At 39.4% G+C, this 17,091-nt stretch overlaps 1 protein-coding gene and 1 long non-coding RNA gene across 3 annotated transcripts in view; one reads left to right on the top strand and one right to left on the bottom strand.

Annotated features, from left to right (window-relative positions):
• Positions 1 to 531: 531 nt before the first annotated feature.
• Positions 532 to 17,091, bottom strand: part of LOC145342026 (matrix metalloproteinase-15-like) — a 194,474-nt gene continuing 177,914 nt past the window's right edge. The window contains exons 8-10 of one of the 2 annotated variants that reach the window (XM_080187171.1): positions 7,169 to 7,319; positions 6,105 to 6,220; positions 532 to 4,234 (exon numbers count right to left, since the gene is read on the bottom strand). In XM_080187171.1, coding sequence (XP_080043297.1) covers positions 3,801 to 4,234; positions 6,105 to 6,220; positions 7,169 to 7,319 — 701 coding nt within the window. In that variant the 3' untranslated portion in view covers positions 532 to 3,800. The remainder of the gene's footprint in view (positions 4,235 to 6,104; positions 6,221 to 7,168; positions 7,320 to 17,091) is intronic. The other variant, XM_080187169.1, reaches the window with a different exon arrangement.
• The window catches only part of LOC145342027 (uncharacterized), a 28,463-nt gene continuing 21,937 nt past the window's right edge, over positions 10,566 to 17,091 (top strand). The window contains exon 1 of the long non-coding RNA XR_013886490.1: positions 10,566 to 10,668. This is a non-coding gene — a long non-coding RNA (uncharacterized LOC145342027). The remainder of the gene's footprint in view (positions 10,669 to 17,091) is intronic.

The raw sequence follows: 17,091 nt of genomic DNA, 5'->3' as shown, positions 1-17,091 counted from the left end.
CTCTTGCTCAGCAGCACTAGAGTTCAGTTGTGGGTGCTGCCAGGGCTGCAAGCCAGCACAGGATGAAGGCCCCAAAGGATCCTGGCCTCAGGTAAGTCTGGGGGACTAGATGAGGAGGGATCAGGCACCTTGGAGAGCAAGGCACCTTGGAGAGCAAGATGTGGGGAGTGGGTTTTGGATGCAGGTAGGAATGAAGGAAGGGGGTATTATATTTCGGCGGTTGCTTCCGATATGCAAAGGGCATCCATACTGCTGTCCTCGCCTGGAAATAGTACCTCCTCTCCTTCCTGCAGCTTTAAAAACTTTTTAAAAAAGAAGGGGGCTGCCTACTTCTGTCCGCCTGCCTGCCCATACCAACTATTTTAATACACTGTGAATAAACTCAATTGACTCATTTATTTATGCACGGTGGACAAGTTGTCAATTTCGGTGCCTACTTACCCCTTGTAAGATGGGGTAAAGATTGGGGTGGGCGAGAAGGTGGTGAGCTAGTGATCCTTCATATTTTATATGCTTGATGAATTTGGGAGGCGGGGGGGGGGGGCAGGGGCATGAAAATCCAGACCCTACTGTCAGCTAATTTGGTGTTTATCATTTCATATTGTCCATAAGCTTACCTCTCGGTCATTGCCTGTCAAAATTGAAAACTCATGTTTCTCTAGGCTTTCCTTACAGCTGCTTTCTCTGGCATTAAGGATCAGCTTTATGGGCTCTTCTCTGCACTATGGGTTTTGAATGTCTCATGAGCAACAGTGGACTTAGATCAATATGTTTGAGCAGTTTCAGTATGTTTTTTTCTGACTTATACTTTAACTTTCTGGACTCAAACTTATACTTGCTTTACAACAATGGATCTTGTTATATGCTGAACCTACAAAAAGCCATAGGTTTCTTCCAATTTCACCCTTAGATATTTCAACACTACTCATATTTATCTCGCCCATTTTTCTTCTACATTTACCTACATATAGTTTCATCTACCACTCTCTTGTCCATTTATAGATTTTTATCTAGCTCATTTTTTATACTTTCTTGGCTGCCTCACATTGATTGTATCATCTGGTTTAGCATTTTGATGAAGTAACATTTAGATTTTGAACCTAGATGCTGTGATATACTTTAAACAGGACAGATTCCACTACAGATCCTTTTGACCATAGCACACATTAAGTATTTCTCCCCATTCCTGAATCCAGCTACACCATTTCAGGTTTTCTGTTAATTTTTCACCAGTTTGTTGCAGTTTTTTTGTGGAGCACTTTGTCAAAGGCATTCACATTTCTTATTATACCTCATGAGAAGAAAGATATCACAAGGTCTTGATATTGGGAAAAAAGTGATGAAAAGTGAAAGGAAGGAGAAACATCAAGCATTTAGAAATTGCATGGTCAAAGGGAAAGATGTTACAAGTTTTTGAAAGGCAGGTGGTTTAAAAATAGGAAGGAACTGTGGCAGCTAAATACGTGGCCAACAATGATGTTCTAGACATCACAGGGAACAAGCAATTGAGGTGGAGTGTGTGGGGATGAACTGATGGAGGAAATACAGGAGGAGGCTACGGGTTTGAATCAGTGTTTAGAATCTTGAAATCAATTTCCTTGGGGCATGACAAACCGCTGAAGCTCAGAAAAAATGGAATGCTGAGAATGCTGACTTCTTGTATGGGTGAGAACATAAGCTCTAGAGTCCTGAATGAGTTGTATTTTGTTGAATTTGGAAGCAAAAGAGCTGGTTAAAAAATATTATAGGTGATAAAGCCATGACTGGAGTTTGGGGTGAGGTTGGGAAGGGTGGAGCTGAGTTGGACACTGGTGCAGATGTGAAATGGATGTTGAAGAATGCACCAAAATTCTACAGTGGTTGCTTTAGACTGATGTGGAACAAGAGAGACTAATGGAGGCAGGTCAACACTGGCAGCTATTGAAAAGAAACTTACAGATTCGCTGAAAAAAGTGAAAGAAACTTCTAGCTCTTAATGTTGCAAGGCAGTTAGAAAGTGTATTAATAACCTTTGAAGCAGAAAAACAGGTTGAGTTCAATTTTGTTGGTATATACTTGAAACCTAATCTTTATGTTTCACCATAATATAATTAAGAGGATTGTAGATAAATAACGAAGCTACAACACGTAAGACTTCAAGGTGGAGGCTAACCTTTGCTGTATTCTACGGCAATCCTAATTACCTCTTTGAAGTATATGTTGAAAGGAAGGCTGCAAATCTGCACTCAATCAAAGTTGCGTTTGAGCTTGGCTAAAAGTGACAACTCTACTCTTTAGGCATCCACTGAAAGTTTTTATATACAGTATTCCTTTTAAGTCAAAGCCATCAGATTACAAAATGGAGGGAATTTTTCGGCCATTCGGTCAGCAGGATTCTCTGGTCTTGTTGCAGCAGATGGAGATTTAGCTGAGCTCCAAATTTTCTACCCTTGCTTACAACGATGGCTGCACATGAATGGCCAAAAGATTCCATGGGAAATCCTTCTACTAATTGATTATCTTCATTTAATTGGATTTCTGCTTCCAATATGGAGGCAGGCCTATGGTGTTAACAGAGTCAAAGTGCCAACCAGGACATCTCCACTATTTATATACAATATATTCTACTGATGAAAAAAATCAGAATGTAACTTATCCATAAAGGGAATTTTTTTTTAAACAGTTACCTCTATCCAGTTAAAAATCTGCCTCTAGCTTGATAAGAGATAATCAGCAGGCTTTAACCTTCAGCTAGGAGAGACAAGTCTGCAATCAGCAGGCATCAGTCTCTGGATTGCAGCCCAGAGTTAGGTTACAGTCAAGGAGATCGTTTTCAGCCTGAGAAGATAAGCCTGGACTTCTGGTAAACTATTTTTTCTGATGCTTTATGGCAGCAACAGCCAAATCCACAGAAAAGGCACAAGTGCAAAGCTTTAAGAAAGAAATCAATAAAATTCTTTGGTCCTCTACAAAAATCTGATGAAATGGAATGATTTTCTTTCAGTAGAATAGGTCTAACCACAACAGAGTGATAGTGTTGATAAGGCCATCTCATAGAATCCACTAAGTCTAAATTATAAGAGAGCAAACTACAATATCCTGGTGTTTGTGTTAAGTTACAGTAATTATTTTGCACTGAAACAATGGAATAGCAACTATCTCCCAATGATGCAATGATTTTCTTAAAGCTCTGTGGGTTTAATTAGTGTAACTGCAACAATTCTACGGTATAGAGAAACAAGGTTATTTTTTGTGGCTGTTCCAATGATGTTCAATTTTTCTATGACTCATTATAGCTGAGAGCAGTTGTTCTAACACCAAGTCATGATGATCCAAGCTAAAATTCAGAAAACATTCAGCTCAGAAGTGAACATTTTTCAGTGGACTAAAAGCTGGATAGAAATTATTTATGAATTAATCCAAATGAATGATGTGCTCAAACAGTATTAATTATTTCAAGTGTTTTGTACCTTGTGGTTCATCATCTCTGGTCAATGATACTCCTTTTGGAAACCCAGTAGGAATCCTTTTTCAGGTTAGGCTTCACTTTTGTACCAACTTACTCAGCACAGTTAACGGTATGGAGGTAAAGAGGCACAGAAAGCATTCCTTGGAACCACATCACAAATTCTTTTAACCCAATAACACTGGGACCATCTCAAAATATGCCAATTTCTCTACATTTCTTATGTTTAATGCCTCACTTAACAGCATTGAGCAGGACTGTGTAAAGTAAAACAACAAAATTGAGAAGTATGTCACCTGGACTCAATGTCTGTGACCCAAGGATGAGCCATCTAGTAACAGCACCAGTGTGAATGTCAAACCCACTCCTGCATGGAGCGTTTACAGTATAGCAGGAGTCTTGGTGTTCCCTTCTTCTGCAGTTGGAGGATGGCATAGATCAATCCCAGAATGCAAAGCAGTAAAATCAGTGGGACTATGACAATTACTATATTCATGGTTCTAGTATAATCATCCACGGGGATATTAATATGGATGTCCACTTCTTCTTCCCTCTCCTTTTCCCTCTCTTCTTTTGTCTCACCTTCTTCATCATCCCTGATATCAATGTCATCAACGTCATCAGCATCATCAAAATCCAAATTAGGCTCCTTTTCATTAAAATCAGGTTCAACATTCAGATTGCATCCCATCCAGTCACGAAGGATTGATTTTGGATAACCAGGTTCTGTTCTCAGCAACTGGTTGTTAAACTTCCAGTATTTAGTACCTTTGTAAAAATGTGTGTAAGCTGCCAATCAAAATTAAAACAACTTTAGAGATGCCATCTCAACAGATTTGAAGGTTACACAATTACAGTCAGAAATGTTGCACAATTAACTCATTCAGCATTTTTATTGGACATTTATTTTGTGCACTAGTTGTACTTTATTCACAATTTAGACACAAAAACACAATTGTAACTTTGCAGATGATACCAATTTTTTGGGAGGTGTTTAGTTAATACTGAGGAAGATTGCAACACATATCAAGAAGACCTCAAAACTTGGTAAATTAATTTCAAAAGATAATTGTATGATATTCAACTTGGTAAGAAAAATAAGGAAGTCATATATTATATAGAAAATGAAAAATTAAATGGGGTGGAAGAGCAAAGCAATTGTGAACACAAATACATAAATCACTGAAGGTAACAATATGGATTAATAAAGCCATAATGATATCACACCAAGCACTAGAGTCTATTACTAGAGGAATAGAATTAAAAAGTGGAAAAATTGTACTTAACTTCTATTGAACTTAGTTGGACCATGCTTGTAGCACTGTGTACTTTGCTGGTCACCATATTATAAGAGGTGTCCAGAAGTACTGGAGATAAGTACTGTAAATCAGGTACTGGAGATAAGTACTGTAAATAAGGATTTGCAGGGATGGTAATAGAATTATGAGCTTGTATTTATTAGGAAAGGATAACAGGTTGGGTCTCTTGAAAAGACAAAGATGAAGACTGCCTTAATAGAGGTCTATAAAATTAAGACATGTTTTCATTGAATAGCCATGGAGTGTTTCCACTGGTGGAGGAGAGCAACACTGGAGAATATTAATGTAAAATAGTCACCATAAAATCAAATAGGAAATACCACAGAAACATCTTTACTCAGAAGGTGGTAAGAATATGGACTATGCTACCAAAAGGAGTAGTTTATTTTTTATTCATTCATGGGATGTGGACATTGCTGGCTGGACCAGCATTTATTTCCTATCCCTAATAGTACTTGAACTGATTGGCTTGTTAGAGCATTTCAGAGGGCATGTAATAGTCAACCACATATTTGTCGCTCTGGAATTGCATGGAGGCTTCTTTAAAGGACATCAGTGAACCAGGTGGGTTTTTATGACAATCAACAAAAGTTTCATGATCATCATTAGACTTTTAATTCCAGATTTTTGTTCTACTGAATTCAAATTTCACCATCTGCCTTGGTGGGATTCAAACCCAGGTCCTCAGAGCATTACCCTGGGTCTCTGGATTACTGGTTTAAAAAAGCCATAAGGATAGCAGATCAAGTGAAAGTACCACAGTGAGGCAAATTATATCAATGCTTGTAAGGAGAAGCTAAATGATGAGATAGAAGGGAATATGGAGTTATGCTGAGTTGAACGAGGAAAAATGAGAGATTCATGTGGAGCATTAAAACCAGCATGGACAGGTTAGCCCATATGGCCTGTTTCTCTGCTGTACATTCAAAGTAATTCTATCTTGGCGTAAAACTGGGAACAGCTGGTCCCTGAAACATTCTGGGTGATATTTTCCAGCCCCGACAAAGTTGGGCATTGAAATTGGGCCATAAAATTCCAGCCACGATGTTTTATGCACAACATAACTGTTAATGTAAAGTGATAACTATGTGTCTACTTTTAATGCTGTAATACTATTGCATGGCATGCTTTTGTTGGCTGCAACATCTTTACACTCTTGAAAATATGATGGCTCTATGCCTACATCATAGATAGGGATAGCCATTACCAGGAGGTAAACGCAGTTTCTTTTCATTTGACAAACAGAAGCAGGTTCAAGCATTCAACAGTACATACTCATTAGTTTCCACTTAACCGGGCTCCCTACTTACTCACACTTTCCAAAATGGATCCTTGCTTACCTCCATTGGCAGTGAGAAAAGCCCCCTTCGGTGAAGATGGGATTCCTTTCCAAACACTGATGGACTTTGGATAGCCTGTATCTACAGCTCTCTTTTCTTCATTGAAGCGCCAGTATCTGAAATCATCAGAAAGTTTGTTCAGTGTTCAATGTTAAGCAGCATTTTAGTAATTGATTTGCAAACCAACCCCCAAAACTCTCATGTATTCTTTACACAAGGGGAAATCAAATTGGGGTAGACAAATCTACATCAAACACCGCATAACAAGAATCAAACCAGGCGAGATAAAGCAATTCAAAGCAGCAAATAAACCAAATGAAATATGAATAGCAAAGCTATACAATGTACTATTTAAAGTGCATTGTGCAGGGACATGTAACTGAATCCTCGAGGGCACAATCCACATCGAATATACTCTGTTCTTTCAAGTTGTCTTCAGTTAACATTACGGTTACAGTTTATGCAAGGTTTTAATTAGTACTTTAGAAGTAAAATGTTCCAAAGATCTGAAGGCTGCTGTAATCATGCATTTCTGACTGCAGCCAAAACTCTCTTCCACAGTCCCACAGGATCACAGCAGATTCCTCTCATTCACCACATTCATCCCTTTCCAGGCTGCTTTGTGAAAGGTGATCTCAACCCCAGGCAGAAGCAGAATAGGTTCAAAGTTCCTTCTATTATCCCACCACCCTTATTCTGCTGCTGCAGCAGTGCCTCCATTGCAGCACCACTGAATTTTCCCCTCTGTATACTGCACACTTCCACTGTTTTTATCGCATAACAGGCTGTTTAAGCTGGATGCCATGAATATTTCTGTAGTATCTAATTTGAATATAGACTTCTGTTGAGGGCTCCATTTAATAATAACAATCATATACAGTGATCCATCTAAAACTGGCTGCAGGTTTTCAAGGGACATGGATAAAGATGCCCTCTGGTCCACCACAGAGCTTTTTGGATCAAGGAATGCCCAGATTTTTGCTCTGATATACTGATTCTAAGTCAGTAAGAAATTAGATCTAAAGTTATGCCAGAGTGAAGATGGCACATAATTCAAAGCAGACCTGTCCCCTCTGAAGAAGTACGTCTGACCAGTGATTTCCCACCAAATGGCTGCATCAATCCTGTCATGAGGCATTCCAGCACCAAGTTCCATCAGGCGACGAGGATACCCAGGCTCCAACATCGCCTCATTGAACAGCCAGAATTTATCACCTAGAAATGAAAAATGAATTCTGTTTACTTTTCAACCTGAAATGAATTCTAGTCACCTGTGAAACCTCAAGTTTTTTTGTTTCTTTTGCTATCACAACAAAAACTTTGGATAGGATTTTTCAGTCTTGCCCACTGTGGGACTGGAAATCCCCACCTGAAGTCAATGGACATTTTGCTGGTGCGTCAAATTTTCTGTCCCACTTGCGACAAAACCCACAGTGAATGGAACGTTAAAATTTAAACTGTTATTTTCAAATTCAGCAAATCAATTGCTCTGAGGTTATTTTATATTCTGAGTAAGCTTGAAGCTCAGTTTTTACCCATTTTATGTGGGATACACACTACGACTGAAGTGGACAGATTAAGCTCCTGCTTTAAAATACAAGCACTGGAAATTTCCTTGGGAGAATTTCCCAATCAGCAATCTGGCTTTGATGACAATTCAAATGGACAGGAAGAAATCCTGAGGGAATTCTCTGCACCCGTCTTCTGCATTCTAAAAATACATCAGTATAAGTGGACATCTAGCCACTGAGTATGTGCGAAGAGCAAAATAAGTAACAATTTTAAAGCAATTTATAGCCAATTTGTTTGTCCTGGCACTCATGTTTTCATGAACTTTAATCCAAATAACTTACCTGGTCCCCTTCCTGCACCATTCTGATTTCCCAAAAGGAGTTTCCTTTCTGTCTGAAGTTTTTGGGGGAGGTGGAGAGCTTCAGACAAGTCTGGCTCCTTGAGAAGTGCTACATATCGATCTGGTAGCACCTGCACACTTGTATCATTAGATATAGTTAAAACACCTCAAACAACAGACTGTTAAAGCCGGGGAAGATTCTAATTTTCCAGTTAAGTTGTGACAGCGGGTATGATTACACAGATGCATGTGAGAGCCTGAGACAGTTCTTACTTCTTCTTCAGAAGCATACTAGCTATCTGGATGTTGCATAAAATAGGCATGCCCAGGTAATCATCAAGCAGTAGAGCCAATTAGCTGTGTCTGCCAAAATATTAACATCTCTACAGTCAGTCAGTTCTGCCTGGTAATCACTAGGATCTGTTTTTCACAGTATCCAATCAAAATTGTTACCTTACCATAGAGCACTTCTCAGATAAACTTAATCATTACAGTTTTATCCAAGTTAGGTAGTGAAGTTGATGTCACTTGCTGTTGGGGCAGGTGCTGTCACCATATTTAAAGAGCTGTCAGCACTGCAATCACTGCTACTGGAAAAAGGAGTCTTTCCCTTGCATGCAGCCTTTAACCACTCTACTACCTTCAACAACTGTGCTGCTGTTCCCTGACTGCTGACCTCCACAGAACTGACTGGAAGGCCACAGCAAGAATGGCAGCAGGAAGACTCTAGATGGCTCACATTTCAGAGAAGTCTTTCTGTAGTTTCCCCTCCAGGCTGTGAATTATAAAGAAGGAGGCCCTTGTCTCAACGGATGCAAGAAGGATGTGCTACTTGACAAAGCAAGTCTGGAAGGAGTTCAGCAGCTGTGAGGTGACCATCTGCCCTCCACCCCCCAAACCTCAGTCCAGTTCCACAAGCATGTAAATGAATGAATATCCTCTGGAATGGGGTTGGCGGGGGGGAGTGATTTCCGTCTCTGAGATTGTTGGGGTCATGGCCAATGAATTAAAGGGCGAGGGTTTGGCAGCATGTGCAGAAGAGGAAGGTGCACAGCATCTAGGATGCCAACATTCTGCTAATAATGCGTTGGCGACATGCCGTCAATAGACCAGTGCTATTGAATGCAATGTCAGGCCTTTTTTCAGGAAAAATTGTTATAATGGTTGTGAGTGAGGCTGGATTGGAGGGGATGTATCAAACCTCATTGTGCTGACTCCCTTTGAAGAGAAAGTTTTTGTTGCTGTCTGAATCATCCAGGTCCATTGGTAGAGGTGGGATAGGAAGAAGATATTTATCTGGTGAGACGGCAAAAAGCAGAAACCAATAAGAAACCAGGACAAGTGGGAGTTGATGGTTTTTGGTATATGTGATGAAGGTTAAAACCTCATTCCAATGCTAGAACCCTTGGAAGATTCATATAGAAATCTTTAGATATAGCTACAAGTGTGCATACTACCTGCGAAGTCTCATCTCTCATGTTGCACACCAGTAATGTTACTGACCTTTGTTACTTTGTGCAGCTGAGGAAAGGTCTGTGATATCCACAAACCCTCTTACTTCTGTCTCTCTGTCACGAGTAAAGCCTCTTCTGCTGACCCTGGTCTAGATGCCAGGCTGTCGCTCTGCCTGCCTCTGGAGTTGGCGTGAGATGGTAGATGTCAAGCGTGAGGTCTGTGGAGATTGGCAATATACCAGAGGGGTTGCATATTCCAGCCCAGGATGTGAAGGTGTCCACCCAAGCCATGTACACTGCAGTCATCAGCATTGCCAACAGCACAGGATCAATTTCTGCACCAGCTGACGTTATCCCTGAAGGCTGCCTTCTCAACCTTGCCCCTCATCTAAGGTGTGATGATCTCGGGTTAAATCACGAGCAGTCAACTCTCCCCCTCAAAGGGAAGAGCAGCCTTTGGTCATGTGATTCGATAGTGTCTTTTAAGAGACTTTTGGATGAGTACATAGGACTTAGTAAGATTGAGGGTTATAGGTACCCTAGTAAGTAGAGATATGTTTGGTGCAACTTATGGGCTGAAGGGCCTGTTTGTGCTGTAGTTTTTCTATGTTCTATGTGGGACAACGGCAACTTTACCTTTATGATGATCACCCACTCTTTGGAGTGTCAAGCTTCCTCCATAAACAGACAGACAACTGTCCTGGACTGGCAAACCAAGCATATTATAGATGCAATCTTGGATATGTTCTCTGATGTGAACACCATCACCCTGACTCTGAGCTCAGGGGCCAACAGACAGATGGACTAGAAGCATGGGTACAGACTCACTACTGTTATCCCACAGATGGCAACAGAACGTCCTTCTGTCTCTCAGCAAGAATATTCTAACATGATATACACTCAAGGCCTCAGCCGAGAAAAGGACACCTGCCAAAGTCGTCCGGGCAAGAGAGGTAGTGAATCAGCAGCCTTTCTCCAGTGCAGCTGCAAGTGAGGAGGGAGCACTATGCCAGAGCACCTTTAAACATCTCAGATAAACTTCACAGTAGTCACCAAATAGGTCACATGGATGGGTTATTTTTGCCTGTGAATGTTAAGTGCCAAAGTAAGTCTGTCAGTAAAACCTGATCTCATCGTGCCACAAGCAGAGTTTTTTTAAATAATATCTTACGGCTGTGGAACTTCTTTTGGGAGATAGACAACAATTTTAATAGTTTGCTGCAGGGAAGGATGCTTTGAGTGTCAATATATGGACAAAGTAAGTGTAGCGACGATACTGTGCATTTAAGGAGTGTATTTTTATCAAGTTCCTTGTAACAGCTATGTTTAAAATTCAACTGTTTTATATGGTGTCACTTTATCTGAGATAACATGCAGTTCCATGCTAAAAATTCTGGATAATAATTAATGTTAGCTAATGGGGTGTTTATTTTTAAATGAAATAATGCATTTTTTGTTTTATTTCGGGTTTATCCTCTAGGGTTTCAGTGTAGGAGTTTTGATTGGGGTGATTGACAGAGACAGTCATATGTTAATGGGTGGAACAAAGCTTACAGGAAATAAGCAGTCAGTTTTCTGCCTGGTCCTGAAAGAGGCAAGAGGTCTCTCTTTTGCTCTGGAGGCTGCTGTTTGAGTGTCAGAAGATAGATGTTTCTCTGTCTCTCTCTCTCTCTCTCTCCAGATGTGCTAACAAGTAAAAACATATAAGCTTCTGTTGCTTGCTAACTGGTTTTGAAGAGGAGTTTAAGTCTATAGGAGGAATATTGCTTAAGTTAGACCCAATAGAGATAGATTAGCTTTAAGAATTATATTTTGTCATATTTAACTATTTCAATTTGTAAAAGTTGGGCTAATTCATTCATTATAGTTAAACTGTATTGTTAAATGAAGTTTATTTTGATAAAAGCTTCTTAGTATGTCAATAGAATCACACTTGGAGTGAAACACCTTATCCTCACACTAATGCCAAAATAGAAAAACTGTTGGGCTCCACAACATATTTTGGGGTTTCTGCTCTGGTACTCTAACATTAGGGCCTCATCCGTGGTTAAAAGTTATAAGATAGTAGGTGTTGAGGTCTTTTCAAGTGTAGCATTTGGTTAGTTTAAATTGGGAGTGCCTTGTGGAAAAATGGCTTTTTCAGTGGCTAAAACTTCCTTGGGTATGGAAGTCACTCGGAGTATTTTACAAAAGGTGGGTAAAACAAACCATCTGGAATTGGCGAACAAGTGCAGTTGACATTACCTGAAGGGGTAAGGAAGATGGTGATAATTGCAGTGATAGCTCAGCGTTTTAAATTGCCTGAAACATAATTGGATGCGTTGGAATTGGCTAGAATTCAATTACAAATGAAACAACTTGAATTAGAAGCAAAGAAAGAAAAAAACAGTTGCAGCAGAACAAACAGCAAAAAAATTAAAAACATTTGAAGAGGAAAAATAAATTAAAAATTTGAATTGCGATTAAAAGCAGAGGAAAAACAAAAAGATGGGAAAGAGAGACAGTTTTTGAATTTTGGAAACTGGAAAAACATAGTTTACCCTACGTTAAAAAGGGAATTTATGAGGGTGGAAGAGAAATAAATAGTCTCAGATGTTTTCATTGTAATAAAGTTGTGACACGGAATGTCGCAGCGTTGGTGGCTTACGAAAAGCACCTGAAAGACAGACATGATAAAGCAGGATGTGGCAGTGGGGTTTGTTAATGTGGTCAAGGAAACCATGGTTTTTTTTGTCTCTTAGGGCAAACCAAATAAAAGGAAACCATAGCTGAAGCTAATTAGGTGCAAAATGATATACAGTCAGAGTTGATTGATAAGCAAGTGCCAGATCTTTTTAAAGGTTTTACTTGTGCGGGTAAGGTTTATTCATGTGTACCAGCAGGAGTAGGTAAAGAAGTTAAGTTGTTAAGAGATGTGGGAGCAAGTCAATCTTTAATAGTGAGGGATAAGGAGATATGTAGTTCGGAAGGAATATTGCCAGAAAGATGGTAGTATGTGGAATTCACGGTGAAAAGAGCAGTGTTCCATTGTGCAAGCTAAAGTTGGAGAGTCTGGTGAAAAGTGAAGTGGTGGGAGCAGTAATGGAGAAAATACCTTTTTTCAGGGTTACAGTTTGTCCTGGGCAACAATATTACAAAGCTACAGATTGAGACAGGAGCAGAAATCAAATAATAAAGATAAAGAGGTGGAAGTTCAGTAATCAGAAATCGTTTCTGACCAGATGGTTGATAAAGAGCAAGAACCAGTGGAGAATGAAGAGGATGTCCTTTTGGTTCAGTAAAGTTGACAGAATTACAACAGAAAGATGTAGAGGTAAAACAGTTGTATCAGAAAGCATACACAGAAGAAGAATCGGAGTGTATACTGGAGTGTTAATACATTAAAAATGATGTCTCAACGAGGAAGTGGAGACTTTTACATATTCAGGCAGATGAAAGATGGGCAGAGGTCCATCCAGTTGTATTACTGGTGGATAATAGAAAGGAGGTGTTGTGGGTAGCGCATAAGGTACCACTCAGACATCATTTAGGAGTAAGGCAAACTCAAGATAAAATACAAAAACATCTTTACTGGCCTGGACTGCACAAGGATGTCGTTGAATTTTGCCGTACATGACACACATGCCAGGTAATAGGGAAACCTCAACTAGTAATCAAACTTAAGACCCATTCTGGCATTTGAGGAATCTTTATGAAGATCCTATTTGACTATGTGGGATCCCTACCTAAAATTAAAAGTGGGAGTCAATATCTGTTGACCATAATGAGAGTGTCTTACTAGATTTCTGAAGGTCATTCTATTACATAATATTATAGCTGAAAGGATTGTGGAGGAGTTATGTCAATTTTTTTTAAACCAGATATGGACTACCCACAGAAATCGAATCAGATCAAGGATCAAATTTTACACTGAAGTTATTCAAGGAAGGTATAGATAGCTTAGGTATAAAGAAATTTAAATCAACTGCGTACCATCCAGAATCGCAGGGAGTGTTTGAATGGTAGTGTCAAACTTTAAAGACCATGCTGAGGGCTCATAGTCAGGATTATCTAGACAACTGGGATAAAGGAATTCCTTTTGCACCTTCTGAAATTACCTAATAAATCAATTAAATATAGTCCTTTTGAAATTATTTTTAGTCATGAGGTAAGAGGACCACTTAATCAAGGTGAAATTGATGAGTCAATGTTTTAAGACTACATTGTTGGACCACATGTCAAACTTTAGGGAGAGATTCACTAGGGGTGGCGAGCTGGCTAGGCAGCATTTAAAAGTAGTACAGCATGTAATGAAAAAGGATGTGGACATGAAATAAAAAATTCATAGTTTTGCTAGAGGAAGTAAAGTATTGGTATTACTACCAGCAGGGTGGTCAACCATTAAAAGCAAGGTTTAGTGGGCCTTATCAAATCAAAAGAAAAATTAATGAGGTGTATTACTTGATAAGAGCATCAGATAGGAGAACTCACTGAGTGTGTCATGTGGATGTGCTCAAACGGTATTTTGAAAGGGAAGGAAAACAGAAGTAGGATGTGTTTGTTGTTACAATTTGAAGCGAAGAAACAAATCCAGATGATTCTGAATTTGACATTCCTCAAATTAGATTGGACAATGAGGAAATAATCAGAGATTGAAATAAATGATTGAGTTACCTTCCGGAGGAAAGTCAAAATGATCTGAAAGAGTTATTACATTCACACGGAGCTATATGTGGGAACGAACTGGGAAGTACTAAAATAATTGTGCATGATGTAGATGTAGGAAATGCTTTTCGCAATAAGCAATATCTATATAGGCTTAAGCCATTCAAGTTGGCACAGGTTCCGAAGGAGAAGCAGACGTTCGTTCAGTCTGACATTCAGCAGCTGGAAGTCTCAATCAAACTATGATAGATAGTTACAAATCTCAGATAATGAAGACATGAATGGAGACAGATGACTGCAACTTAAAACTCATGGAAACGGAAAAGGAGAACCAATTACTGGACAATGATGTGAATAAGGAAAGTAAGCAGGTGCAGAGTCAGTTGCAAGAAAAGTTGATTGATTTCAAGCCTGTTCATGAGTTGTTGAAATTACCTGAGCAGAAATTATAGGACTGTCAATGGCAACTAATCATCTGTCGATGTAGGTCAGTCAACAGATCTCAGAAAGAATGTCGAGCATACTATTTCACAACAGAAAGTGAAGTTGGACCACCTGACAAGGAACTAAGGCCAGTTAACAAAAATGGGGATAGAGATAAAGTTACCCTTCTGGAAGTCCTGGACTCACGAGTGGATGAGAAAGCATGCAAAGGTTCTCTTTGACAAAGTCTTGTCAGCTACTTAGCTTTCTGAAAAAGATTGTTTTGGTTTGACATTTTGGGATTCTGAGATTCAAAAGAACTGATTGAATTTAGCGAAGGAAATTAAAATGTGGTTTGTTCCAATTTGCATTCAATGTAAAGTTTTATCCTCTGGATCTTGCCCAGCTCTCTGAGGACATTACCAGGAGGAGGTCTCTCAAACGAAAGAGGAAGTAGCTGAACAACTGCAGCAAGTGGAGAAAAGGAGGAAGAGGAAACGTGATTGCTGGTGCTTTAACAGAGCTTTGATGAAAGAAGGAGAAATGTTCAACATTGAAAGAGAAAGACTGAACTGGACTACACTGGTTATATTTACAAGCTTAGGGGTATATAGAGTACTAATGGTATGAGACTAGAGTTTTGAAAAATGAAACCATTTTTTCATATTGTTTGTTTTTTTTAAAGTGGAGAGGTGTGACGATAATGTGCCTTTAAGAAATGCATTTTTATCATGTTTCCTATAACAGGTAATGTTTAACATTCAGCTATGTTTTACACATGCAAATTTGTCTGCAACATGCAGCTCACACACTCAGAATGCAAGTTAATGATTGCTTTTAGCAAGGAATGTGTTTATTTTAATCTGAGTTAATGCATTTTTGTTTATTTTCTGGGGTTTCAAAGTAGGGTTTTAATTAGGTTGATTGTCAGAGGCAGTCATGTGAATGGGAGGAGCTAATTTTGCAGGGAAAACACACAGTTCTCTTTTATTTAAAAACAGTTAATTTCTGCCTGGTCATGAAAGTAGCAAGAGGGATGTTTTGCTCTCTCTCTATCTGAGACTGTTGTATAAGGAATATAAGGGGCTGAGGATACAGTGTTGCAGGACACCAGTGTTGAGGATAATCATGGAGGATGTGTTGTTTCCTATCCTTACTGATTGTTAGTCTGGGATCCAGTTGCAGAGGGAGAAGCCAAGGCCTAGGCCACAGAGTTTAGAGATTAGTTTTGTCGGGATAATGGTGTTGAAGGCTTAGCTGTGGTCAATGAATAAGACTGACATAAATGTTTGTTTTCCAGGTGTTCCAAGATTGAACGTAGGGCCATGGAGATGGTGTCTGCTGTGGACATGTTACAGTGATAAGCAAACCGTAGAAGATCCAGGCAATCTGGGAGGCTGGAGTTGACCTATGATTCCAAAGCATTTCATAATGATGGATGCCAGAGCCACCAAGAAATAGTCATTAAGGCATGCTACCTGGCTTTTCTTTGGTACAGGGATGATGATTGTCTTCTTGAAGCAGGTAGGGACCTCAGATCGGTGTAAGGAGAGGTTAAAGATATCTGTGAATACCCCTGCCAGCTGAAGTTATAATCTTCAATCCCTGCTACAGACATGGTTCCTGAGCCACTGACTCCATCTATCTCCCTGATAACTGTCCAAGGTTGAAATAGTGTACTCACAATCTTGATGTCATGTGGCCTTATTCATGCCACTAAAACTATCTATTTTCACCTCTGTAGAATGTGCATTCATTCACGTATTGGCAAATGACTTATGCACTTGTACTGATATGCAATGTCATTCCCGTGTCACTAAAGACATGGCATGTAAGAGCAGTCAACAATCTCTGTAATAAACTGTTGAAGTGTCCTCCTTCCTGCACAACCATACAATAACATATGGTGTCAGGAGCTGACTAAGATGGCACAAGGACTTCAGTGCATTGATTTGTTTACTTTTAATGAAAAAATCACTGACGACTGGAAAAAGTTTGAGGAAAAAACGGTGCACATACTGTTATGTTGGCCTGTCTGACAAGTAGAAGAAAGTCCAAGCCTACATGTTGCTAAACCTGGTGGGCCCAGAGGCTGAGAAGAAATTGGAATCCTTCACATTCCAGGAGTGGGGAGACCAAGAGAACCCTAACTTACTACTAAAGACATCTGAACAAATCTGCAGGTCTGTAAAAAAAAAAGTGATCATGGATAGACACGCTTTCAACACTACTAATCAGAAACCCAATTAACCAATAGTCGTATATTTCAACACTGAAAATTCAGGCAAAAAGTGTGAATTCACTGACGAATTTGTAAAAGACCGCAGAGAGTGTGGAATACACTGTGACAGTGTACACAAGCAGCTGTTCTGCAAAATTAATGACATATTCCAATCTGTAATTTATGTTATATGAATATGTCACTTGCATGTTGATTGAACAGGAACACTAAACAATTAAGAGAACCTGAAGTCTTTTCAGTACAAAACACAGCTTGCACAAACTGCAATGGCCAGTACTCACAAAAAAGAAACACATGCTTTGTATTTAACAAGCACTGCAACAACTGTGATAAATGGAATCACTTTGCAAAGTGTTGCAGATCAAAGCCATA

Source organism: Carcharhinus amblyrhynchos, chromosome 4 (genome assembly GCF_965287045.1).
Source record: "Carcharhinus amblyrhynchos chromosome 4, sCarAmb.v2.hapA, whole genome shotgun sequence".
Taxonomy (NCBI): Eukaryota; Metazoa; Chordata; class Chondrichthyes; order Carcharhiniformes; family Carcharhinidae; genus Carcharhinus; species Carcharhinus amblyrhynchos.
This window is presented reverse-complemented; position numbering and strand designations above follow the sequence as displayed.